At 35.8% G+C, this 25,964-nt stretch overlaps 1 protein-coding gene across 7 annotated transcripts in view; it reads left to right on the top strand.

Annotated features, from left to right (window-relative positions):
* SLF1 (SMC5-SMC6 complex localization factor 1) overlaps positions 1 to 22,767 on the top strand; it is a 36,031-nt gene extending 13,264 nt beyond the window's left edge. For 4 of the 7 annotated variants that reach the window (XM_065663720.1, XM_065663719.1, XM_065663725.1 and 1 more), the window contains exons 8-19: positions 991 to 1,149; positions 1,723 to 1,889; positions 3,293 to 3,430; positions 4,128 to 4,233; positions 8,205 to 8,315; positions 9,309 to 9,456; positions 11,550 to 11,695; positions 13,675 to 13,835; positions 14,321 to 14,454; positions 16,423 to 16,515; positions 16,893 to 17,075; positions 19,460 to 22,767. In XM_065663720.1, the coding sequence (XP_065519792.1) occupies positions 991 to 1,149; positions 1,723 to 1,889; positions 3,293 to 3,430; positions 4,128 to 4,233; positions 8,205 to 8,315; positions 9,309 to 9,456; positions 11,550 to 11,695; positions 13,675 to 13,835; positions 14,321 to 14,454; positions 16,423 to 16,515; positions 16,893 to 17,075; positions 19,460 to 19,944 (2,031 nt within the window). In that variant the 3' untranslated portion in view covers positions 19,945 to 22,767. Of the gene's footprint in view, positions 1 to 990; positions 1,150 to 1,722; positions 1,890 to 3,292; positions 3,431 to 4,127; positions 4,294 to 8,204; positions 8,316 to 9,308; positions 9,457 to 11,549; positions 11,696 to 13,674; positions 13,836 to 14,320; positions 14,455 to 16,422; positions 16,516 to 16,892; positions 17,076 to 19,459 lie in introns of all 7 variants that reach the window. The other 3 variants (XM_065663722.1, XM_065663723.1, XM_065663721.1) reach the window with 3 other exon arrangements.
* The last annotated feature ends 3,197 nt before the right edge of the window (positions 22,768 to 25,964 follow it).

Genomic DNA, 25,964 nt, shown 5'->3' with positions numbered 1-25,964 from the left:
GCTGGATTTCAAAACAGAAATTTATCAGGCAGACATAAACTGTGCTTCTGTTAGCAATGTGGTTGTGACCGGTTAGTACATCTTGGCTTCAGCTTGAATCTGGACTAGAAATAGCAATACCTTGCTGAAGGAAAGAGGTAAATAACAATGTAGCTGAGATATTCAGTAGCTCCTCTTTCCTATCATTAATCTGTGGAAATAAAGGTTTGGAAAGCTGAGAGTACAGACAATAACAGGGAAATTGCAGGGCAGATACAGCATTTCATGAAAGCCATTAGATCCTTCTGGGTCCTCTGAAAGCTTGCATAGTTAAGTGTTTCACTGTCGGGAGTGGTGGAGAATAACGGCCTGTGCCATTAAGATGATCTTCAGAGCTTTGAAAGTCCACTGGGATCAATATCTATGCTATCTGTAGCATTAGCTGCTTTCTGACATGCTAAATGGGAATAGGAGAACTGGGGAGATAAAACAGTTACATGGTTTATGGTTTTATAATATGTATTCGTAAATGATGTATTTCATGATTTTACATTTTTCTCTAACTTCAATGCTGTTCAGAAGCTGTTCATTGGTACTAATTATCTTAGTGCTCCAGCCACTGTGGAGTACCTGTGGGAGGTACTTTGCACTTTTAGAAATATTAACGCTCCTTTGCATACCTTTCCAGCATAAATTGTAGACAAGTTATTGTGTGTGAATTCTGTTTTGTTTTTAAAAAGTGTAGGTGTATCCAGCTCTTCTAAGAAGAGAAGCACATTCTGGAGCCTACTGTCTTTTCAATGAAATCCTAGTTCAGTAAGAGCAACTTTTCTAGATGACAACTTATTGGATCAGGGAATAAGTGGTATTTCTGTTTTAATTTGTAATCTTCTCCCTGTTTACCAACATTTTCCTGCTAGTTCTTGTAAGGTGTTTTTGTTTGTTGTTGGTTTTGGTTTTGCTTGGTTTTATTAAGTTGTTCTTTTACTTACAGAGTTATCTCATTCCTAGGTTAAAAATACTGACCTGTCCAGAGGCACATGGTATATACTTGAAGGATTAGTTGAAGAGTATTTATTTCCTGATGTAATCACAGAACTTGCTGCTAATCAGAAGTACTTTACACCTCCTGTGCAACTTATAAATTCTCTTCTAGAATATGTCCTATTGGTGAGAGATGAAGACTAAAAATGTTATAAATATTAAAGCAAGAAATTGAAGCATTACAATCTTTGCTTCTGATATAGTACTTAGTGGGGTTTTTAGTGATGTATTTACCCTTCACTTTGTGTTCGTCAATGTGTGTTAAAAAGGAAAGAATTTAATACTTAAGCATTTCTTTAAATTTATTATTTATTTACAAACTGTATGAATGTAGTGCTCTAAAATCGTGGAAGAATTGGCCCATAATGTTTTTTGTTGCTTTTAGAAACAGCACTTCTGTGATTTTTTTTTTTTTTTCACCTATTAGACCATATATAGAGAGCATAATTGAGAAGAAGGTTTGTTCTAAGCAGTGATATGCTCAGCTGGAATATCACACTCGAGCAAGCTCTCTTTTTTCCCTTCCTTTTTTTTGTAAACTCAGAATTTTGCTGCTGTAGTTATGCATTAGATTATGTATTACTTCAATGATTAAATTTGGTCACCTGGGATTGTAAGAAATAAAGAAAATGAATAAACTCAGTGATGGGGGATCCTTGGCCAGTAGTGAAACAATAATATTTTCACATTTTATTACAGGGAAATACTGATGCATTATTTTATGCTAAGTTTTATCACGTTTTGTACCTTGTTCTCCAACATGATCCGCCTTGGAAGTCCCCATCTATGTTAAAGTATTATTTGGAACTTCTTCAGTGTCCTGTCTGTAAGAAAGGCACATGGTCATTGATTGAGGTGCTTGTAAGGTAAGATTAATGATGTGTTGGATGCAATAGTTGTTATCTTGCTCCAGACTCTGGGATGGGGGTGGAGACTTGAAATTCTACTGTATTAAAGTCACATTTTCACCAGGAAAAGTTAACAGAATGTGAAGGTCTAGAATTGTAACTGAGATCTGGACCTTTCACTTTTATGATTCAGTAAGTGTTAGCTCACAGGAAAAGGGTTTGATTTTCTTTCTGGAAAGGAAAAGAAGTACATTTTCTCATCCTACTTCCTTTAAAAAAATGATTTATTTTAAGCTTTCCACAAATTACAATAATCCATGTATTACTGCTCTTCTGGATTTTATGTGTGCGTACATATATGTATACACACATACATAGAGCTGCAATTACAAAGCAAATTCCAATCTTGCCTTACCAAATATGAAGCTTCATGTTTTATTTTGATTTTAATCATAAACTTTACCATCTTGTTCAGGAAGTCTGATTATATCCTATACACTGACAAATACAAGTCTCATAAATAGGAGCTGTTTGGGTAGATGGTCTAACCTTTAGCTTGAGAACTCACTTTTTGTAATGTACATCAATAGAAATAAATTCTTCTGTACATTTGGAAGGGAAACAGTACCTCTTCTTATTACTGTCATAAAATGTTAAGTAAAAACTAAGTATTTTGATGCAACCATGATTGCAGATATATGAATGTGTGTGATTGTAAGCATGTCTGTGGTTTTAAAGGGCATTGGATCACTGTAATTGGACACTTAATAGTTTTTATTAGGAACATGTCACATGGAATGCGAGAGAATTTATCTCTTAGATAAAGTATTTTATCTTTTGGTACTTACTTACAGAATATGAATACCTGGTATTTGTTTACCTGGTGGTTCCAGTACTCCAAAATATGTGTTCCAGTAGCCAAAAAAAAAGTGTTCACACTTGACTTCAAAATTATCTCCATCATGTTGATCATTAGACTTGGTCACAAACTGTGAAACTAGTCCTGTCAAGCAGTATGTGTGAACTATTACCTTAACTAAGCTTTGTAGAATGTTACAGTGTCCATAAAATATTACCAGACTACCTTGTAATTAAAAGATTTTAAAGAAGTCCTGTTAAATTCAGTAATTGTGTAGTACCTCAGGTAGAGACAGAATAATTAAATAGGGTAACATTATTTAGTTTAGACTATAATAAAAAAATTTAAGCTACAACAAAAAGTCCCAGTCACAAACCTTTCTTTTTTATGTTGTTGGGGTTTTTTTAATAATGCTTTAAAACAAGAAAGTTAGGTTTTAAAATTATAAATGTTGCTAGGGAGCAAGAAATTTCCTTGTCAGAATTGTCGAAAGTCAGTTTTAGCAGGTAGATCAGACTATGATTCCTGTCATACAAATGGATTTTTGGTGTTTATTTTTCAGGTCTTGCCTTTATTGCAAAGCCATTTGTCATGCAGTCCCAGTTTCAGGGGGAGGAGATGAACAGAGGATAGTTCACAAAAGATTATTGAAGTTTTTCTTTGAGTTAGTAAAATCTGAAGTAGAGTATCTGACAAAAAGGTAGGTTTTATAGGATAATACATTTTTACTATTTTTCACAATTTCATATGCATTTCTGTATCTACAGCAGGTTGCATCCTGATTTTTGTATATTCCTAATAAGATAATGTTCTACAGAGATGGCAGTTTAGCATTTCCTTCTGTATTTTTAAATTCTTAATATGCTTATTGTAATTTGTATAGGTTTTTTCATAATCATGACTTAAGGTCTCTAACGTTTACCAGCCTGTTATTTCACGATATTACAAGTTTCAGTAAGCATTTCATTTTGCTGATAAGGTTGTATTTTTAGCTTTGCAATGCTTTGGTATTCATTCTTTTAAGGTAGACAAGCAGTATTTTGAACATACTGATTTTTTCCTTTCTTATTCAATTAACCTTTATCTTTTGCCAGTGAGACAATTACCTTTCCTTAGTTTATCAAGTATAAAAATAGTCTTGGTTTTGCTCTGCCTTTATACTGTAAAGGCAGCCTTTACTTTATGTAATATTAGCACAATATTAGCATTCCTTCAGTCTGACTGTAATAGTCATCATTATTTTACTTACTATTCATCAGAAATTGTGTCTGATCTTTCCACACTTAAAGATTGCCAAACCTGTGTGTGTTTTGACAGAAGACAGCGTTTCTGTCTGGTAACTACAGTAATCAAAGCAGCATAAAGATTTAAGCTTTTTCACTTTCTTTTTTTTGCAGTTTGGTTGAAGGGACCAATTCACAGCATCAGCAAGTCAGGCCACAGACAGTTCTTCTAAAGACCTTCTGGCTGGGAAGTGAAACCTCAGTGCTTTTTACCAAAAACGTAAATATTTTAGCAGATTGGGTCATACTTTCCCATAGAGAATTGAGCAGAAAAAATGATGTGAGTATGAATTTTATGCTTTAAAATAATGAAGACTGACATTTTTTTTAAAGGCATTCCTTTGTTCGTTCCTTTGTGAGGAATTATATGTAAGTATCACAGCTGCTTGTTATAGCTGCCTTTTGTTGTGAAGCATGCTGGTTTTTGTTCCACTAAAGGAAATGAATTGATCCATAAGATACTCATATTGATCTGTAGAGAAGAAACGAATCATGAGTAGCTTGTTGGCTGCATTCAGATGTTCACATGCCCTTACCAGCAGGTATTACTGTGGTCATTAGGGACACCAACTTAACACATCCTATCAAACAATAAGGTGTAATGGAAAAGGTGATTATCTTATTTTACAGTGATTGTATTCAGGAAATGTTGGAAGGGGATAGCTGACAAAACTAATGTTTTGGGGTTTTTTTTATTATTTTCAACAGATATGCATTATTTTATTTTAATAAATGTCTCAGTTTTCTTTCCAAGTCCCTTAGTTTCATTTGGTATCTTCCCTAGGTCTTTTCAGAAAAACGGAATTGAAGGCAACTTAATTGCTGTTCTGTGACCTGCTGACCAGCAGGACATTGACCTGAAAGATACTGAGTGTCCTCTGTACCATCTCTTTCTTTTCAGAAGCTAGAGGCCTTGTGAAACATCTTTGACTTCTAGATTCTCAAATAAAATACAAACTTACTGCTGTCTCTGCGTTCTCTTTTAAATTATTGTGAAAGCACAGAATAAATAGGTACTTCATTCATTTTTTCAATAAAATAACAGAACAACAATAGAAAATGAAGTATTCTGGAGAAAAAAGCACTTTTAATATAATACCTAGTAGTTCTTCATTATGTTAAGAAAGAAGAAAGATTAAACATAATGAGAGCTTCACTCATCTTACCTTGCCAGACCTCCTACCTTTTTTGAGGGCTATCAAAGCAAGACGTTCTGAAACAGTGCTGCCTTTTATCCTTGGTCAAGATATTAAAAAAGTGCCTAAAATTGGGTTTCTATACCTGTATTTATATTTAAACAACCTACCTTTTCAAAGGCAGTGAGCACCAAGCAGGCTTGCATTCAGTTGGTGTCAGTGGCCATTCTGTTTCTTTGGAAAATGAGACTGCTTTCATATGTTCCTGGTGTTGAATCCGCAGTTCAAGTATAGGCACCATTTTCTTTTTTCTACTACACCTTCCTTTGATAAGTTCCAGCACTTTAAGCCATACCTTTTTCATAAACCATTCTTTGCATAAGCAGAATAATCACTTGTGTCAGATAGAGTGTAATACATATATGAAAAATAAAGAATAAAACATAACATAAAATATAGAGAGCTACCTCTTGTTTAGATTCTATTTTCTTTATATACATGTATATAATTATTGTACTTTGTAGTATGTAAGAATTGTACTTACAAGGCCTCTAGATTTTGTAAAGAAAGAGGTGGTATACAGAACACAGTATCTTTCAGGTCAATGTCCTGCTGGTCAGCAGGTCACAGAACAGCAATTAAGTTGCCTTCAATTTAGTTTGTATTGTACGTGTATATAAGAATTTGTACAATAGCCCTGGAGATACAAATTCTAACCTTAAAAAGCACCTTGTTGGCTCATATATCTGTAGTGTTGTATGTTCTTTCTTACAGCTTTATTATTTAATTTCATATTTCACTTTCTTTCTGTTTGCATTTTTGGGCAAAAATAAACTCTGAAACAAAATACTATATTTTTACATTTAAAAATCGTCATTATATTTTTCTGCACTCTCAGTTTTATTATACTAAAATTTGATATGCTGATTTTTCCATATATTCAGAGACTCATTTAAAATTCCATGACATGGTTGAAAATGGCATTCAGAAAGCCAAAGGAGCAAATCCTCCCCACCTATTTTTTTTCTCCCTATTTTTTTATTATTTTAGAGATGCATAAGTAAAACCAGAGTATTTCTATTTCATTAAATATAGCATATTGGGTGTGAAATTTCCCTTCCTGTCTTGAGTTTAAGGGTGTGAGTCATTGTTATCAGTTTTGGTTTTTTAAACGCTCTTTGCTTAAGAGGCAATACATTGGTGAGAATCATGTAAGGCCATTCAGAAAGATAAATGGAAGTAATGACTTGGGCACAGAAATTAAGTGGTTTATAGCACAGTGTAAAGTGGTGACCATGTTTCCCAGTTTTACGAGCATGTTAGCTGGTGGGAAGAAACAAGCATGCGAGTTTTAATATACTCAACTTCCGTGCAGTTCTCCAATGAAAATATCTGTAACTAAAACCAGGTAAACAATTTTTTTATTGGGATATATCTAACACATTCTTTCCTACATAGTAAAAGTGGAAAATTATTTTTTTCTTCTTTAGCTTTTTAGAATCAGATTGATTCTAAGACTGCAACAAGTCATCACTTGAGGGAAAATACTGTGTATGTTTCCTCGCTTCCAGTGCTGATTTGTTGCAAAGTTATGTTCTATAAATACACGTTTGTGTGTATGTGTGTGTGTAGAAAGAACAATCCAGAAGCAATTGCAATATTCTGTGAAAATCCGTGCTGAAATTCTGATTTACTGGCTTCCTTGGCTTACTTACTCTGAAGGTATTTCACTGTTGAGATCTATTATAACCTACATCAGAAAATAAGAAAAAGAAAGAATGAAGGGCTGTTAAGCCTTAAGTTACATATATGAGTGCATTTGCTTTCTGGTGTTTGATAGATGTTAGTTTATCTTAAAAATACCTGAAAGTACTGATATAGTGTACTTGGAATTACAAATGCACTGCTAGATAACATACAAGTTTTTCCACTACTTGAGATCTCCAGATCAATATCAAATGTACTTCTAATATAAGTAATATTTTTTATTTATTACATTATTCAAATAGGTTTGATACAGAAACTCCTGGGTCAAGGTTCTTTGAATCAAAGCTGTTAATTCAGTTTAAGAATTTATGAAGCAACCTGTATATTGAGCGATTGCATGGCTCTTAATAATGCCACAGAAATGTTTTTCATTCCTGATACTACTGGTGTGGGTTTTTTTTTCAAAAACAGCTGTCTTGCACAGCCTGACAAGTGAAAAAGACATTAGTTCCATTTTTTAATTGTATCATCTTACACATTTCTAATTTGTCTTCTTCCCTGTTTCAAGTACCATTACCTGGTATAAGTTTTTGTGGTGTAACTTTATAGATCTAAATGTCTTTTTGGTCTAGCTGCCACTTCAATTTCGGAGCACTGCATTTACACCATATGAAAAAGAACTGTAAAGAACAATTAAAATAACGCTGTAACTAAAAAAAGTTAAGGTGAATTTTCCTATGACTTAAAAGCTTTTCTGTAAAAACTTTTATGTGTACTAAAACACACTGTGAAACTTCTGTCACTGCCGTGCTGTACTTGGCAAAGCATTAAATGGAACAGCAATGTAGGAATTGTATTTGCTAAGCTGGCAGACATCAGTTGTACTGATGTGACCTTTGAATGCTAACAAAGTCAACAGCCTCTTCCCACTTCAGTGCTTTTCTTAGTTAGATAGCTTTGATTCTCAACAATAAGAACAAGGAAGAGAATTTTGAAAAAAGGTTTAACTGGATCTTACTTTATTTGCTGTGCATGTTGTAATGGGTTGACTGTAGCTGGCAGGTAAGTGCCCACTCAGCCTCTCATTCACCAGCCCTGTAGTGGGATGATAGAGAGAATTGGAAGGGCAGAAACTAGAAAATTCATGGGTTGAGATGAAGGCAGTTAAATATGTGAAGCAAAGCTGCATGCACAAGCAAAGCAAAACAAGGAATTCATTCAGTGCTTCCCATCAGCAGGCAGATGTCCAGCCACTTCCTGGAAATGAGGGCTTCATTATGTGTAGTGGTTACTTGGCAAGGCTGTCACCATAACCCCAAATGTCCCCCCTTTCATCCTCTTTCCCCAGCTTTTATTGCTGCACATAACACTCTATGGCATGGGATATCTCATGGTCATTTTGGGTCGGCTGTCCTGGCTGTGCCACCTCCCAGCTTCTTGCTGTGGGAGCAGAGTAGGAGTAAGTCAAGGCCTTGGCACTGTCATACATGGTAACAATTCCTATGTTTAATGGAAATGCTTTTTTTTCCTTAAATTTTGCATGTGTTTTCATTACTATGTTTGTATTGGTTTGTGGTTGAGTATGAAAATATTTTCAGAACAGATGATGATTTCAGTTAATTGGAGCATATCCCCCTCACGTGGCATTGAACCATTTCAATATACTAAGAAGCTCATGTTTTGTATTACCATTGTTTTACCAAAATGGCAACCAAGCCTACACCAGTTGGCAGTATATAGTTTGTCTTTGTCAGTGTGCAGAGATACTTAGCTGAGCAAATGCAGTTGCAACTAGGGTACCAGCCACATTTATTACGCAGCTATATATGTGACTGCAAAACATTAATACCTGCAGTATTAACAGTCAGTATTTGAATTTGCTGCCTCAAGGTCAGCTTTTGCTCCCCATCCCTTTCACCCACATTTTACTCATGCGGGTGAGCAAATACATTCATCTGTCTTACATTATGATCTGTTGTCTTGATGCCTCCTGCCAAAAATACACTTTGTTTTCTGTATCATGACCATTTTGTGCTGGTTCAGGGGAGAAAAAGGTAAGGCTAATTCTCATATGTATGCTTTTCTAAATTTGCAGCTGCTAGTCTCTTTGGAATTTTCGGTAGCAGAAGAAAGTTTCCTGATCCCACAGACTGGCAAATTTTGATCCCATTGTGCATGTTGGTTTAGAAAGGATATTTTCAAATATCATATTTATTCAGTGCCAAGTCTTAACTGATGTGGCATCAATAGCGTGTTAATTTTGTTGACCTGTCTCCAACAGTTAACCTTGGAGCAGAAAAAGGAAAAACAGTAAAAAAGTGATGTGACATCAGAGTGGTCTTTTATCTGAAGAAGTTCTCTAGTGTTATTACTGCCACATTATCTGCGTCAATTTATTATACACTACAGGTCTATAGATAATCTTTTTCTATCTTTTTTTTTTTTTATGTAGGCTTTCATATGTGAAGTAGGTGGTCTATTAAATGCAATTCTTGGAACTGTAGTGGAGTATTGGATCATCTCAAGTTTGCTTATGGACAGAAATGTGTTCAATCAAATATCTGATGGTTTGGCACAGTACCTTGCCATTGCATGTGATGGTGAGTATTTGAAAGGCCTCTCAAAGTTTTTAATCAGACACACCAAAGTGCTCAGTAAAATCCTCGGTTTACTTCCAAGTTTTATTTAACCTTCTGTTGCATATGTGCACTCTTACGGTAGGATGTGTATGTATGCAGGAAACTGTTTTATTGTGTTTTGTTGGGTGTATGCATCTGTCTGTCTCTCCCAAGATCAAATGGAACAGGCTTTCATATTAAAATCCTTCTAAATAAATATCAGTAGGTGTTAATGTGAAAGCACGACCACACAGTATGAAGAATAAAAGAAGTTAAAAAAAAAATCTTTGGAAAATCTTTGGAACTCCCCTGTAAGTTTAGGAAGAGCTGAAAGCATATGATAATAAACCATAACTTCAGAGAGGCGATTGGAGATACCTTACCTAAGGCAGGTTCTCAGGTGAAATTTTTCACTCCACAAACTTGATTTTTTTTTCACTAAAGACACTTCATCCATGAGTCCAGAAGCTGTGCTGAACTCTTTGACCCATGCAGACTCCAAATGAAACATTTCACTGTTTCATTCCACATCCTTAACAGACTTTATGTGGGGGGAAGGGGAGGAAAATTCCAACTAACCAAATGAATCAGTATTGTTCCTCTTCATTAAATATACTAGATAAAGAGAAATGTAACAATTCAAATATCATTTAACATGGCATGTTTTTCAAGGTATCTGTCCTTTTAACAACTATAGAATGAGGAACTCAAAAGACAAGAAAAAAATAATCTCAAGAAAACTACCGAATGCTTTAATTTAATTTTGAAACTTAATTCCAACCAAAACTTCCCCCCAGTTATGAAATATGGACATCCTGGTTACTCCAGTCTCATAGAAAGCAAATCATCAGAGCTGTTATAGCCTCCTTTAGATCATAGAAGGCCAAATCACTTGGAACTTTATACTATTCAAATCAATGGGGCTTTTAGTACCTACTATGATGCCATCTTTCAAAAAGATTTGCTAGCTGTCATGTAATAGGGAGAATCTTTGATATGTATTTCTGTAAGACTTTTTTACTTTCCAGTACACAAATGGAAAATTATACTTTCTATGCTCTCCTTTATTGAGAGGATTCACAAGAACAACATTCACAGTCTGGTTATAAAGAGTGAAAGTTATTTGACCTACTGATGATTACTGCTGCTTGGTTCAGCCCACAGTGCTTAAAGTCTTTTAAATTGTTGTAGAGTTCTTCTAAATTCTGTTGCTTTTGGAGGAGGAAAGATCTGTACTCTCAAAACTTGTGTTTCTGTTTTGATTGAGCCTACAATTAACGTTAATGTCTAACAATTAATGTATGAGTACTATTTAGTGGAATAGAGTAGTCCCTTAATACAGTAAAGACTTTCTTCCTCATGACAGCCTTTGCTTTCCACCTGTTTCATTTGCTATTTTGAAAAAAATTAATTTGCTGGAATCAAAATAGAAATTCTTACCACCCTACAAGAAAAATCAGTCATTCTGTCTCCTTTTCCAAAAACAAAGAAAGGTAGCCAGATATATGCCATATATATTGAGGCAGATATATATTCTTCAGCCATTGTCTGGTTTTTAGTTGGTTGGTTGGTTTTTAGACAGTATGAACTATTTGGCACATCTGAATGGGGTTGAAATTTGCTTACAGTCATTTTTAATGTAGAGTTTATAGATCACCCTGCATTACTTGTTCTTTATTTATGTGTTACTCATTTTGTCTGAATTGCGTTTGTATTGTGTCACAGATTTTAAAGGTGATCGCTCGTGTAATTTGCCAAATAAATCATTCTCAAAACCAAGATGTAACTTGTCGAGTGAAGGTTTTTTAAAATTTTCACATAAAAAGTGGTGCTTTGCCTTTTAAAGTCTGTTGACCATTCTCTTAGAAGCTGGTCTTATTATCAGATGATGGATATAATCTTTTTTAATATGAGCATTTTTAGTATTTTTCCTAGAGACTAGCTTCTGAATCTGTAATAGCAGGAAGAAAAAAGCATCTGGGAGAGCTATCTTCTAGATAACTCTAGATGTACAGGTTTGTATATTCTTATTTTAAGGCTTTCTGTTCCCCCCTATTCCCTATGTTTTTATCCAGATTTTTCAGTGCGTGAATTAGAAATGTTCATTTGTTCCATACCATCCCTCTGGCTTCAAATGTTTGTTGCAGAAGCAGTTTTTAAAAAACTGTGTTTACAAAGGAGTATAACTATTTCTACGGAACCTCTTTCTCTTCAGAAAATAGTAAGTAACTCATCTATCTACCATCACACTCAAGTATTTTACAAGTAATTGGATTCGTGGAAGTCTTGGAAAATACCTTTCTTCTGTGGTCTGAAGTTATGCTCATGGCATGCATTGTCTTCCACCTGTGGATAGACTGTACTGCATTTAAATTTCTCTTTGATGGAGACCTGAATTTATAAACAATGGTAAGATTTTTCTTACCAAAGAATCTGTAACACCCAGGTCATCTGTTTACATTCAATTAACATTAAAGGTCACAATGAAAGCTTTTTAAAATAATCTCTGATATAAACACTTTATTGCAGTGTTACATTTGTAATTAAGGAAAATGTGTGTGATTTTCCTGGGTTATATTTTCCTTCACTTTTTTTGCAGACATGATGGTCTGTTATTCTGTTGGGTCCAAGCATTTGTTGCATACAAGATTTTATGACTTTGAACAACAGTGTTTTCTTGTGATTTTTCCCTCTTAAGAACTTTCTCCTACTTGCAAACCTTTTCCTGTCTTCAAATCACAATTTCTGATAGCTGATGAAGAAATATATGGTGAAAACTGTGAAAGAAATTCTCAAAACCATGACTACTGGCAGGATGCGGGCTAATCAGGGAGATCACACAGTAATGACATGCCCTAACTTAGAGCTTCATTTCAATAATCTTAATACTAATGAATAAACAGAACATGGAATCCATAACTGTTTCTATATGTCATAAAATTCTCCAGGTAGAGTCAAAGAAAAAGAAATTTACACTTTTATATATTTGCCATACATAAGTTTTCCTGAATTTTACATGAGGTATTGTGAATAGAGAACATTGTTTATTAATACATCATGTTTAAACAGAGCTTGAACAAAGGACTGTCAGAATTTTAAAAATAAACCAACTCTATGTCTAATATTTAACATATGTTGCAAGAACATATGCAGCAGCAATTGCTATTTTTAGTATTGCCATGACTACTGATCACTCTTGCAAGTACTTAAATGTAAATTTTTGTAGTGCTTGAAACAAGTTCATGTGCTTTTTATGGCTTTCCTTAGCATTACTGTGCCTCCTTTCTCTTTCCCTATAATAAATATTAATTATTGTCCAATTTTGCCGGCTCTTCTCATACACCATCTTACCAGCTAGGCTATTCTATGAGTTTAAATGGTGACCTGCTACTCTCTGACAGTAAATGTAAAGTAAAGGTGCAATTAAGGTGTCCTTCACCCACTGCAAGTTGCCTGTAGAATCTACAGTGATCTGCTAGATACTCAAAGCCTTCTTTAATATCTTTCTTCATGTATTATTATTGTGCAATCATTGAATGAGTCTCCTCAGTGGACTTTTTCCTTTGCTTTTGCAAAACTGCAGAAACTTACAAGACTTTTTAAAATGAGTGGTGTAGGTGAGTTGGAAGCTTTGTATTACAAGAAAGAAGCCGTATCTACAATGTCCAAAGCTATCCTACCAATGGGACAGCACCTAAGAAGGAACTAGCTTATTACACTCGCAGTGCTTAAGGGCTTGATCCATCTTAGAAGAGATGAAGGAGGGGAGTATTTTTTTACCAAATTACACCCTGGGTTTTGCTCCCTGGGTTGTGAGCAGGAAGTTTGTAAATATTTTCATTAAGTACTGAGAATCAATTAGCTTTACTTCAGTCTTAAATCCAGCTAAAGTGATCAAAATTTTCTCAGCTACCAAAGATCTGCGTCAGAAGTCTAGAATTTCCTACTTTCTGGCTCAGACACAACCCACCCACCTCTGCGGCCAGCATAAAGGTGAATTACAATAACACAAAATAAGATTGCAGAAGACAGCTTTAAACAATCTATATATGCCATCACTTAGGATCATATTTTTAAAAATGTAGGTACTGCAAGCCGTGAGTGGTGGATCACTGCTTTGCATCATGGGTGACAAAAGAAAATTGACTGCATTTTAATTTAGCGTATGCAAAGTAATTGAAAATGTTGCTTTTGCAACAGGTCAGTTCCTATTTGCCCATTTTGCAAGAGATAGGGATGCATGAAGAAAGAGAGATACACAAAACTAAGAAAATAGGGCAGTGGCCATGCCCTGGGTCTCAAAGGGCATTACAGATGCTAAACGGCAATAAGAACGAAGTCAAAGTGCTGCCTGATCTACCGTAAGTAATACCTATAACATCACCAATTTTACTCTTGCTTTGGGGGACAGCTTCTGACCTGACATGTTTCCTGAACTTTATATGACCTGTTTTGTTGTCTACAAATTACTGCAACTGTCAGAAAGCTCCATTATAAACCTGTAACACCTCTGGGCTGGGGTTCCACCTTTCTCCCCATTATCTGTCTCAGTCTGTATGCAGTCTGATGTAGTTATATTTTCCGAGTGTTAAAGGGTGCATAGAGAAGTTGAACCATTCATAGAATTAACTTTAAAGGAAGTTTAATTGTGGGTAATTTAATTTTATTACAGTTTTAAATACAGTTATAATTAAATGAAATAAAAAGTATGTAATTAAGTTTCAGAAATTACTCTGAAATTTGTAGAGGATCTAAGTATAGTGTATTTTAAAGCATTAAATACACATGCATTATCTGAAAATATGGAATAGTGATTTTAGACATGTTCCCTTTGCTCTGTCTTCAGTGACTTAGTCTTTAAGAAGCGCCCTCCATTGGCACAGATGGTTGGAGCAAAAGCAGAAGGTAAGGCTGCATATACCAAAGAGAATCACTGCCGTTTGGCTGAAGAGGTACACTTTAACAGAAGAAATATTAAAGGTATTCTATATATCTAATTTATGTTAAGAAATTTATACGGTTAGAATCAACAGTTTCAGGTTTAAAAATCTTGTCCTGGTAAGTGCTGACTAAAATTATGGCTTATACCCAAGAATTACTTTCTTATGGTTCATATTCCTTTTTTCTGATGTGTATTTAAAAGGAGGGATTTTATATATGGTGGAATAAAGCTGCCTTCATCAGTCCCCTCCCCCTCCTAGATATTAAATACAGTGTACAGCTTGTGCAAGCTCATTCCAGTCTTGCCTGCCTTACTTTGCTAATCCACCTCAACCTGTGCTTGGTAGGATCAACGTCTTCTGATTTGAAAGTATAATTCAGTCTTCATCTCTTTCAGTCCTAGACATTTTGTGAACAAAGACTGAGGAGTATGCTATGTTACATAGCTGTGTTAAGCATATGGACTGTTTTCTCCCAGGCATTCAGCCCAGACTATGAAAGGCATTTGGCTTTTGTCTGAGCTATACTGGAACCCAAGTACCTAAGGAATAAAACAGCACTGCAGTAATTTGGTTTCAGCTTACTAAACAAATTTAATAAATCATACTTTACATGAGCCTTTACCTGAACAGAATTACTTGCTGGAACTACTTTTTGTCATCTTCATCATCAGAAATTTACATATATCGCTTAAAACACAATTATATTAATATGACACCCAAGAGAAGGCTTAAAAAAACTTTGCAAAAGCAAGCTGGGATTGTTCAAAAAATTAAAACCATAATTGTATTACAAGCACTGAAGGACAAAAATACCCTAACCCTCTTTTGGGATTTAAGAGAGCTTCAATAACAGAGCCAGGCCATGCATTTTTAGAAGTGGTTCCCTTTCTCTTTATTGCCTTTGCAAGTAAAATTGATGCGAATTATTACATACTGACTTCTACAAAGAAAAGTGAGCTAGAGGACTAGGGCAGAAAAAAATCCAAACTGCTTTTTATCTATTCTTTCCCTGCCAACATTGTAAGTAGTATCTTCTGTTGCAAGAATGAGTATGGAGCTGACAGATTTACATAGTGAAGGTATTAATATAATAAAATACACCATCTAAATCTTATCACAAATGCTGAGAGATTTAGCCTGCGATATTTTTTATTTCCAAGATGTTTGTTACATCATTTTTCACCTGGTGTCAAGATTTTCCTCTGGCTCTTGTTCAAACATGATCATTTAGCGAAAGCAAAACAGGTTTTAGAATGGCTCTGAAGTTTTTATCATGCAGAAACTAATGGTGTCTTTACATATAAGTAGCAGTTCTCAGTTGCTTGCTGTTCAGTTTTTCACACTTACTGCAGCTTTACATGGTATTAAGGCCCGGGATTTTTTTTTATTTTCCTGAGGATTTTCTCTCTTTTATTATTATTAAGACCTCTTCGTTTATTTCTCTCTCTTTCCCCCCTCCCTTGCTACTGTAGCCAAGTTAGACAGCCTATTGAGAAACAGCAAACCATCTGTTAACAGATTTGAAGTTCTGAATTATACTTGAGTGTGTAGAGGCACTCGTGCTTAGCCAGAAACATTCATTTGAATTAAGCTATAAATGCTGTGTAAAAAGAGCCATACATTTTAACAGAGGTTCATGAATAAATTTAAGGGAGGGCAACTGCGCTCTAAAGTTTTATTGCTTCAAAACCCAGTATTTTTGGTGTTCTGTGATCACTTGGGGCTTTTATAGTGTGATTGAAGCTTTAAACCTTGAACTGGGGGGAGATAATTCCTGTGTTAAACCGTTTGCAATACAATTTCATTGCTGGATCTCTGGTGGAACAGAAGCTCTGTGGGTTTTTTTGAATTTTCTTGAAAGATGGTTAAACAGGATAAAGGAAAATCTTACTCATTATTGAATTTTCTGGCATATAGCCAGGTCTCCTAGTTCCAGGCACTTTGATTATTTTCTTTAGTTGCTATCTTGCCTAGTCTAGTGTAATCTATTAATTTTTTATGGTAGGAGAGACAGCCCTGCATAAAGCTTGCATAAGTAACAAAGTGGAGAGATTGATTCGGCTTCTCTCTTTGCCTGGAATAGACATTAATGTTAAAGGTAAGTTATTCACTTTCTCTACAGAACTAATAAGTAAAGAACTGTATTGATACCTGTTTGGTAATAAGGTTTATATTTATACTATTAAAACTGTCTTTATTACTTTAAACACCACAAAATGAAGACTTTATTGCAAACATTAAGGAAAGGTTAATTTATTGCTGAAGTGTGTTTTGATATCACATTTTCTGTTGATTTTTTAAATACCTATTCAATATTTTCCAGATATTTTCCAATCTAATTTCTTGGTTTGAAATCACTAGCTGCCACTGTGATGAATAATAAAAAGCAAAGTGCTTTGCTGTCTAATGAATTGCATTATTAACATTTTAGTACTACTTCTGCCGTTTTAAAACTTCCCTTGATTTATAATTCAGACTATGCTGGCTGGACGCCTTTGCATGAAGCCTGTAACCATGGCAGCACAGTGTGTGTCCGTGAAATTTTGCAGCGTTGTCCAGAGGTAGACCTGCTCAGTCAAGTGGACGGGGTGACTCCTTTGCATGATGCACTGTCAAATGGACATGTAGAAATTGGCAAGCTGCTACTTCAGTATGGGGGTGAGTGCATATATGCTAAACTGGTTTAGGTAAATTATCCACTGTTCTGAGTGCATATGAAGTTCGTGGTGTTTTTCTTAATAGTTGCTTAAAATACAATGTTATGATGAAATATTTATTTTTAAACATTTTTAAGTCAAGCTGTTTTGGTCACAATAAAAATAATACTGTTTTCACACGTATCTTGATCAGCTGAATATGAAATTAACCAGGATTTTCACATTTTTTACAATATGGTAATGTTTTTCTTCTGTATTTTACACCATATGCATTGTAACTATATTCTCCAAACTCATTAATGAAGATAAAGATTACCCAGCAAAACTAAGGGTTTTCTTTTTTTTTTTGATCTATTTTTACCACAATGCAAAAATAGATCAGTATATCTCTATATAATAATGCATTTGAACATAAATTTGTTCAGCATTTATGAAAATTAATGTGGTGATCTTTGAAGAACACAATTAGCTTGGCAATTAGTTTAAGAAAGGAATCTATATTGTAATCATAACTGCTGTTTAGGAATAATAGTGGGAGGGGCATCTTAGTTTCTAAAAAAAGATACATTGCCCCTTAGGCAGGCATGATAAATGTTTTGAACACTATTTTGTGTTCAGTGACATGGAACTTGTATCTTGTCTTGAAATATACGGTATCAATATAATTAACTTGGCATGTTGTTTAAAAACAACTGCAGAGAATGTTCTTGGATAGCAATTCTTCCGTCTTTTAATTCATTTACTAAAGCAAATAGTTGTGATAGCCTTACCATTAACCTACTTTGTCAGTTTAATCTCTGTGCGTTATACACCAGGACCAGATTTTTTTTATAAAAATCATTGTATGTATACCCATGAGGCAGAAGAATGCACTGTATTTAGATGACCTATTACTTAATTAAGGTAGAGAAACAGAATTTTGTTTCATTCTTGGCATTAGACCCTCTGTATTTACAGTCTTCTCCTGCCCCCTAAAGGCTATTTCTGTGCCTGTTGTGCAAGCACCAGGTCATAATCAATACTTTTCTCTGCAGTTCTACCTCTGTGTTTGCTGAGCCTCAGATCTGTGGCTCCCAGGTGTTCTATATATCTACTGAACCATGTATCTGACATGCCAAGCCAATACCTGGGCTCAGTTCAATCGGTCTAAGTGATGCAATAGCCAATATTATAGTAAGCTCAACTCCTCAATTTGAAATGGCATTGCACTGACAGATGTGCATTTTTTCTAGGCTATTGTGAAGAATAGGTAGTGGATGATCCTGTTGTCCTAGGGGAAGAGCTCTACTTGCACTTGCATTCATCAAGGTTTTCTGGCAACTGTGAGGTTGCATAGGTTGCATATACCCTTACCTTTGCCTTTGTCACGCTCTGGATTTTGGCCTGTCAAATAACTGACAAGACTGTGGTAGAAGGCATGTTACTCATTGAGTGTGAATTTACTCAGCTCAATAATTTAGAACACATCTCTGTCTCTAGAAACCTTCAGCTTGCAAAAATTAATTGCACTGGATAATCAGTGATGGCGTAAAATGATACAGCTTTCATCACATCAAAGTTACAACCTCTAGCATGGATATGTAATGCAGTGAATTACCTCTTGTTATTAAAACATATTTCTAAAACTGTATTTAAGTTAAAATGACATCGTTCCTTTAGCACAGTAACCCCACATGTAAAAGGATTCCGGATGTGTTCATCTTTGAAAACCGCCACCTGTAGCATATTAACTGCCTTCATTTTTTTTTTTTTCTGGTACAGCCTTTCTTAAGCTTATGAAGTCATCTGTAAACTGTTTAAATATTAATAGCTTCATTGTACTAATAAACAGGAAACGCCAGAAGAATGTAGTAAAATCTGAACAAGTAAAACATGTCCCATTTACTTACTTTAAAACTATTTGAGTGAATACTTTTTGCATTTCATAAGTCTGTTAAGACCAAATTTTGAAATTCACTTGTTGGGGGAGACCAAGATTCCTACCTCAATAGTTTACCTTGCTGCATAGTCTAAGACAAGGTCAGCCACAGCATCTGGACCAGTAGAATAAAGACCATCATAGTAACATGCATTTAATTTGGAGTCAGTGTCAGCAAATAATCTGGTCTATAAAAGGCTTAATAGAATTTTACAGCAGTACTAACATTAAGTTTTTACATACTCTCTGTAAATTAAGACAATACTGAAAAGAAATTGTTACAAAGGGCCTCTCTGCATGTTCTAGATTGTATTGTAAATGTGTAACTTATCAGTTACATCAACATAACATAACAAAACGGAATTTAAACACACTTCTAGCTTTTAGGGAGGAGGGGTGAGGGGGGGATCTTGTTTGGCTGCCAAATTTAAATACTGTTATTATTAATGTTTATATTTTTCCTGCAGGACCAGTCCTTCTACAGCAGAGGGATTGCACTGGAAACTTGCCACTGGATTGTGTTGAGTCCATCCCAGTAAAGCAAGAACTTTTGAATGTTGTTCATCCGGAAGAGAGTATTGAAAGCTTCTATGAACGCACAGATCAAGATTTTTACAGTCAGCAGAGAGAACTGTTGATGATTTTATTTAATAAGATGCTATTGAATTTTTGTTCAGTTTATAATCTGTCTTCACCCTTTACTTTAACTCTCAGAGAGGTAGGTTGTTCAAATGTACTTCCAGTAATGGCTCGTGATAACTGTGAGATGAAAAATACGTTTTCTGCAGATTGGCTAGTAGATATGTATTTTAAAGAGCTAGAAACTTTTCAAAAGCTTCCACAATTTCTTCAGGAAATATCTGCAAATATGGATTTCTTCCCTGGGGAACAGATGAAGGCTTTATTAGCTACTCTGGAAACTATAGTAGAAGCATTCAAGCGCTTTGCTTAGATCTTTTTAACAGTTAGCTTCCAAACAAACTGCATTGGTTGAATCTTGAATTCTCACCCTTGGTGCTGGCCTAAATTTTTTTTCTGGCAACTGAAGCAGTACTGATTTCACAGCCTACATGAGCCCTACATTGTAGTTTCTCCCATGTTGTTAATACTTTCCTCTAGCAGAACCTGGAAGTCAGATGCATTGAGTCAATGCACTTTTGGGGCAAATTTTTTCCAGTACTAATGCCTTCTAGTTTTCTAGATCTAGCAGATCTGAATGCGACCACCTGTGCTATATCATTTGTACTAAGTTAAACTTTGCATTTTCAGTCCTGGAAATCTTTGTTACCCATCTCATGCCATAGTTTACTTTGGTTTCCAGAGTTGCAAAAAAAAGCAGTTTTTCCTTTAAAAAGGCTTGTGTCTACATATTTTAGTACCCTTTAATAAAACTAATATTACAAATATCTGTCATTAAACTAAAACATGTTGAAAAGAGAGTTCCTTCTATCCATTTTTGTCCTATTTATCCTTGTCTTGTAAAAATTAAAAACACCGTGTAAAATTCAAATCAGAAGGTAGTATATCTGTATTTACAGAATGGATGTACTAGCATTTCACAGGTCTTTGTGAATTTCATAGAAATGTTTACACAAAGTTGTGTGGAAAATCTTCTCCCTTGTCAGCATGCTGTGCTCGTGGTCACATTCATTTCTGCAGTGACTGAGTTGCGGAGACTGGTGCAGATAGTCAGGTGATTTGCACTATTCCAGTGGGGACTCTAGAGCTTTAAAATGACCAAGTCATCCTGCTGCTTCCCAGTACATTGACTTGGTGAAGGGCCAAATCTACCCTCAGCATAACATACAGTGTCCTTGGCTTTGCTGTAACTTGTGTTGGCTTGCATTCGTTTGATATATCCATTACACTGGCAGTATGTAAAATGATTTGGTAACACTCCTGGGATTCCCTCAGCTAAGGATGCCAGTGGTAACAGTGGCACAAATCTAGTTATGTTGGCAGGGAAATTTACAGATGATTAGACAAAATGTTGTAAGACACTAAATACAGATCTCCTTAAAAATTACACCCCATTTAGTATGAGGCTTTTGTTCTTCATTCTGTAAACATGCAAACTACACATGATGAATCCTCTAAACTAATCTTCTAACCTAATTTAGAGTTGTGTGCTACATATTCTATCAGATGGTCCTTTTAATTAATTAAGACAAAGAGAAAATCCTGCGCTGTTCCTTGAAGATGTTGAGGCTCGTGAGGCAGCTGAACTACATAATGGTGTTGCATGGGGCTGAGGATGGGGAACAGTTACATATTTTGGAGATGTCTTATTGTATGTTTACAGGGCAACAACTACTTTTCCTGCCATGTGTCTTGTAGAGATTCAGTGCTGAATTCATCTCAGACTAGGGTCTGGGAAAAGACACTGGTTATAGAAAAGTTTATTCCTTCCAGGGGGAGTGAAGGGAGTGCTGCTTTAGAATGAGAATACCTGATACTTTTCTAAAAGATTCAGTAATAAATTAGGAGTAGTCTAAAATCTTAGCAAGGAAGGTACTAATTAGTGACACTTACAGTTCTTCTGTAATAGCCATTTATAGTATTTTAAAAAAGGACCCTTAAAGAAAAGGTGTAAATAATAGCTGCTTCTGAAGCTGATGTTGTTTGGCCAGAGGGAGTAAGTTATGTTGATGCAGCTGGCTTGGGACACATCAGAACTTCCATTTAGCCTTTCTGCAGCTGAGACACATGATCTCAAAGCAATCCACTGAAGATGCTCAGACTGAGTTGGTCTGAGAAGCAGACCTTCACTGCGTGGAGTGGTTATTAATGACAGATTATTATTTTTATACATGCATGCAGAACAGCCTGCTCTAATAGAATAAAGGGACAGTGAATACTGAGTTTGTTTTGGTTTGTGCACTTTCTATTTTTCTCTAGTAAGAAAGCAACAGTGAAAAAATCTTTATCATATAGGAGATTGTCGTGATTTAAGCCCTGTCAGCAAGTCAGCCATGCAGTCTACTCCCCACCCCCACAACCCCGCCTCCTGGAGGGATGGGGAGGAGAATCAAAAGAATGTAACTCCCACAGGTTGAGATAAGAACAGCCCAGTAACTAAGGTATAATACCAAACACTACTACTGCCACCAATAATAATAATGATAAGAGAAATAACAAGGGAAGAGAATACGATACCGCTCACTGAAATGAGCCCGACCGAGCAGAGCGTGCCCTTCTGGGTAACTCCCGGTTACCTCCCAGGCGTGAAGGGTTGTGGTATGTGGTATGTGGTTGTGGTATGGCTAGCTTGGGTCAGGTGTCCTGTCTATGCTTCCTCCCGGCTTACCCTCCTCCCTGGCAGAGCATGAGACTCCCAAAGTCCTTGGTCAGACTAAGTATTAGTGTTATCAGAGCTGTTCCCAGGCCGAAAGTCAAAAACACAGCACTGCACTGGCTACTAAGAAGGAGAAAAAAAAATTAAAAATGACTGCTACTGCTAAACCCAAGACAGAGATGAGCTAATAAACATCAGTATTCCCTGTTGCAGGATGCCATGAAAGAAATACTATGTATATACATTCTAAAGAATGCAAAATATGCATTTAAGTTGGCAATATTAACATTTTGTTTAGTCACAAATTTGAACAGTAATTGGAAATTTGAAATAATTGGGACTTGGAGAACCATAGAAAAAAATTCTTTTGGATCTGGGAAAGTAAATGCTTCAAAATATTCATATCTATTCCTAATATATTAGTGAATACATGACTGAATAAAATGAAAGCTGGAAAACCATTATTTTGGTCTGATAAAAGGTGATTCTGCTTATATATCCAAGATATCCTCACATTATTTTGCTATTATGTGCTTTTTCATATGTAAATGACATCTTAGCCATTTATAAGTCCTACTTACCTATTTAAACTAATTTTAAGTACCTCTCTCCAAGATGCTGTAAAATAGATAGCATATGCTAAATGAACATTATTAACACTGCAAAATGAAACATCAAAAGTTAGCAAATATCTGAATTAAAATTCCCCATGTAGGGTGGACTTAGATATTGTCTGTGTGCATAGTCAGCCTTTAATTGTATGGTGACACCATTTTGTTCTCCCTAATGTTCTCTCAGTTTAAGGATCATATACTGAAAATTTTCCTGTTCAGTTTTATACATATTCAGTTTTATGTGTACTCAAGTTTGCAAACTCCATATCCCTAAAAAGTCTCACGTATTTTTCAGTTGTATTTAACACAAAATTATGTGCTTCATCTGATTTATTAGAGAGTACCTGCTCTCTTTTAGAATAGAGAAAATTTCCTGTTAAATCATGATTGCAATAAGGTGCAATCTATTAGTGATTAAACTGTCTTCTTTTTAAAATCTCTCTAGGTATGTAGGGTATTTCCCACTTCCTGGCTTGATTAAAAAAAAAAAACATCTAACCCCCCTCCACTTTTCCTTTCTATGCTGCTGTTTCACATGCCAACATACTTCACAAGCAGGAAGGTACATCTTCATCTTCAATCAGGCCTGTTTTTCCGAGGACTCTGAGAAGTTCTTTGTTGTTTTCCACCTTCAACAATCAGCTGGAGAATCTCCCTTCTACACATGAACCCAGTGCTGCCCAGACAGTTGAGTAACAGCAGCCAGCAGCATGATGGTTGTTAGCAGCAAAACAGAAGACAGAGCACACTAGGGTGTGCAGTCAGGAATGGTGTGCCAACATACTTGTCAAGCTTTGAAAGCTGGTAAAAAGGTTGCATCAAGCCAAATTTCAGTGCTAGATTTTTTTCTGACCCATATTCTTTGTTTCACACAACTGCCGTGGCTAGATGTGAAGCACATCTAGCATGCAGAAGTCTTGGTGGTGTTTGTAAGATGTTTTACAGAGTGTCTCTTGATTTCAAAATGATCATACTCATTGGCAAGTAAATCACCACTGCCAGTATACTAGCAGTTTGGGCTCTGGAATTTTGATGTTGATATATCTTATTTGTGTTTAGGAGCAAAGGTTAGCTTATAAAATTTAATTACTGTGGCTCCAATAAACTTTTAAAACTTGTTAGAGAGGAGGTCCAAGCCTCAAAGCCTGAGCTCCCTTTAAACTATCTGAACAGTCCTGAAGCTCTTTCCTGCACCATCTACTATTTCAACTGATGCTAAGATGCTGCATTGCAAAAGGGCCAATCACAGAGCAATATCACAAATGCCCTGGGCAGGTACTATCAGACCCCTGCTTTGTCCCCCTGTACTGGGCAATCCTGAGGCCTCACCTAGAATCAGTTTTTGGTCCTTCTCTAAAAGAAAGACATTGAAGCAGGTCCAGAGAGGGGCAATGGGGCTGGTGAAGGGCCTGGAGGACAAGTGTGGTGAGGAACCCCTGAGGGACCTGGGGGTGTTTAGTCTGGAGAAAAAGTCTTACAGGAGACTCGCTCTCTACAACTACTTGTAAGCAGCTTGTAATTAGGAGGATTGGTCTCTTCTTCCAAGCAAAAAAGGGAAAGAACAAGGTTGGATATTAGGAAAAACTTCAATGAAAGGCTTGTCAAGCACTGGAACAGGCTGCCCAGAGCAGTGGTGGAGTCACTATCCCTGGAAGTATTTAACAGATGTGTAGATGTGGCACCTGGGGACATAGTTTAGTGGTGGCCTTGGCCGTGCTGGGTTAATGGTTGGACTTGATGATATTAAAGGTCTTTTCCAACCTATCATTATTTTATGATCCCATGATTCCATGACAGACTGTCCCTTTCCCTATAAATTCAAGGACCAAACTACGCCTTTTTCCTTAGCACTGTGCCATGCTCCCATGTGGTCAACAGTGCCTAGTAAATTATTTTCAGGTAAATACAGCCTTCATAGCGGTCTTGTATTTAACTTGCACTGGCTACGTCAAGACCTTTCCACATGCAAATGTGAATATGAATGACTGAATGTTTAGTTTGTTGGTGAAACATGCCAGTCGGAGTCAAAGGAACACCATGAGAAATATTTCATGCTCAGTGATTATTCCCAAGTGCGCACTGTTTAAAATCTGTCTGATAACCACTTTTTAATTTGTAAAATGCACATTAAATAATTACCATCATCAAACTATAGTATATAAATATCCTTACAAGTTCATAAATTTATCATCATGTTTACCAGGATGTGAAATGATGCTTCTTCAAGAAAACAACCCTAAAAATCACAGTCTGAAAAGTATTTGTCCCAGCTCTCAAATTTGGATGAAGATAGTGAAAATGTACCTGATCTACCAACCAAACTTGTAACGTCTGTGTATAAAAAATATGGATTCTGGTTTGTCTAAGAAGTTGATTTAAGTTAAGTTATCAATAGATCCTATTATAGTAGCATATTTTAGGTATCTGAGTAAATGCAAAATGCTTTCTTTAAAAAAAAGGATGAGCTGAGGACTGTTCTACAGACTGTCCTGCCGGCAAGTGGGGATAGCTGTGCAAAAGTAGTAAAACACTAAAGCTGCAGAGCTGCAGTAACACTATCTACACTGGCATCCATGAACCAGGTGTTTGCAGACCATGACTAAACTACTCCAAAAATAATTAGGAATATTAAGAAACAATACTTCTATCTGCCAAAAGCTGATGATAATATACACCCAAAAAAGTTAAAAATAGGCTATTTTGTTGGGTATTAACAACCAGGAGTTACTGTTACCTACCACTCACACTCAAAGGGACTGCTGGCTGTTAAGAAACTGAGATCCATCTACAGGGTTCTTTCAAGTGAACTTTTATTAATCTTTCAGGAGAGCTGTCTTATTGATGCTGGAAATTTGTCATTAATCTTGAATGTGGGAGAAGTGAAAATAAAACAGTGGAAGAGTGAACAGTCAGTTTGTACAAATTGTTCAGTGCTGACACAGGGAAGTTTACCTGTTGTGGCTTGTCACACACAGCTGAAGTCTAATTAATCTAATTCTTGTCTTACCTACATGAGCTGGTATATATGTTTGCTAAATGTCACAGTTTTTCAGGATAGTCACA

The sequence above is a fragment of the Lathamus discolor genome, chromosome Z, assembly GCF_037157495.1.
Source record: "Lathamus discolor isolate bLatDis1 chromosome Z, bLatDis1.hap1, whole genome shotgun sequence".
Lineage (NCBI taxonomy): Eukaryota > Metazoa > Chordata > Aves > Psittaciformes > Psittacidae > Lathamus > Lathamus discolor.
Note: the sequence above shows the minus strand (reverse complement) of the source record. Positions and strands in the feature narration are given on the sequence as shown.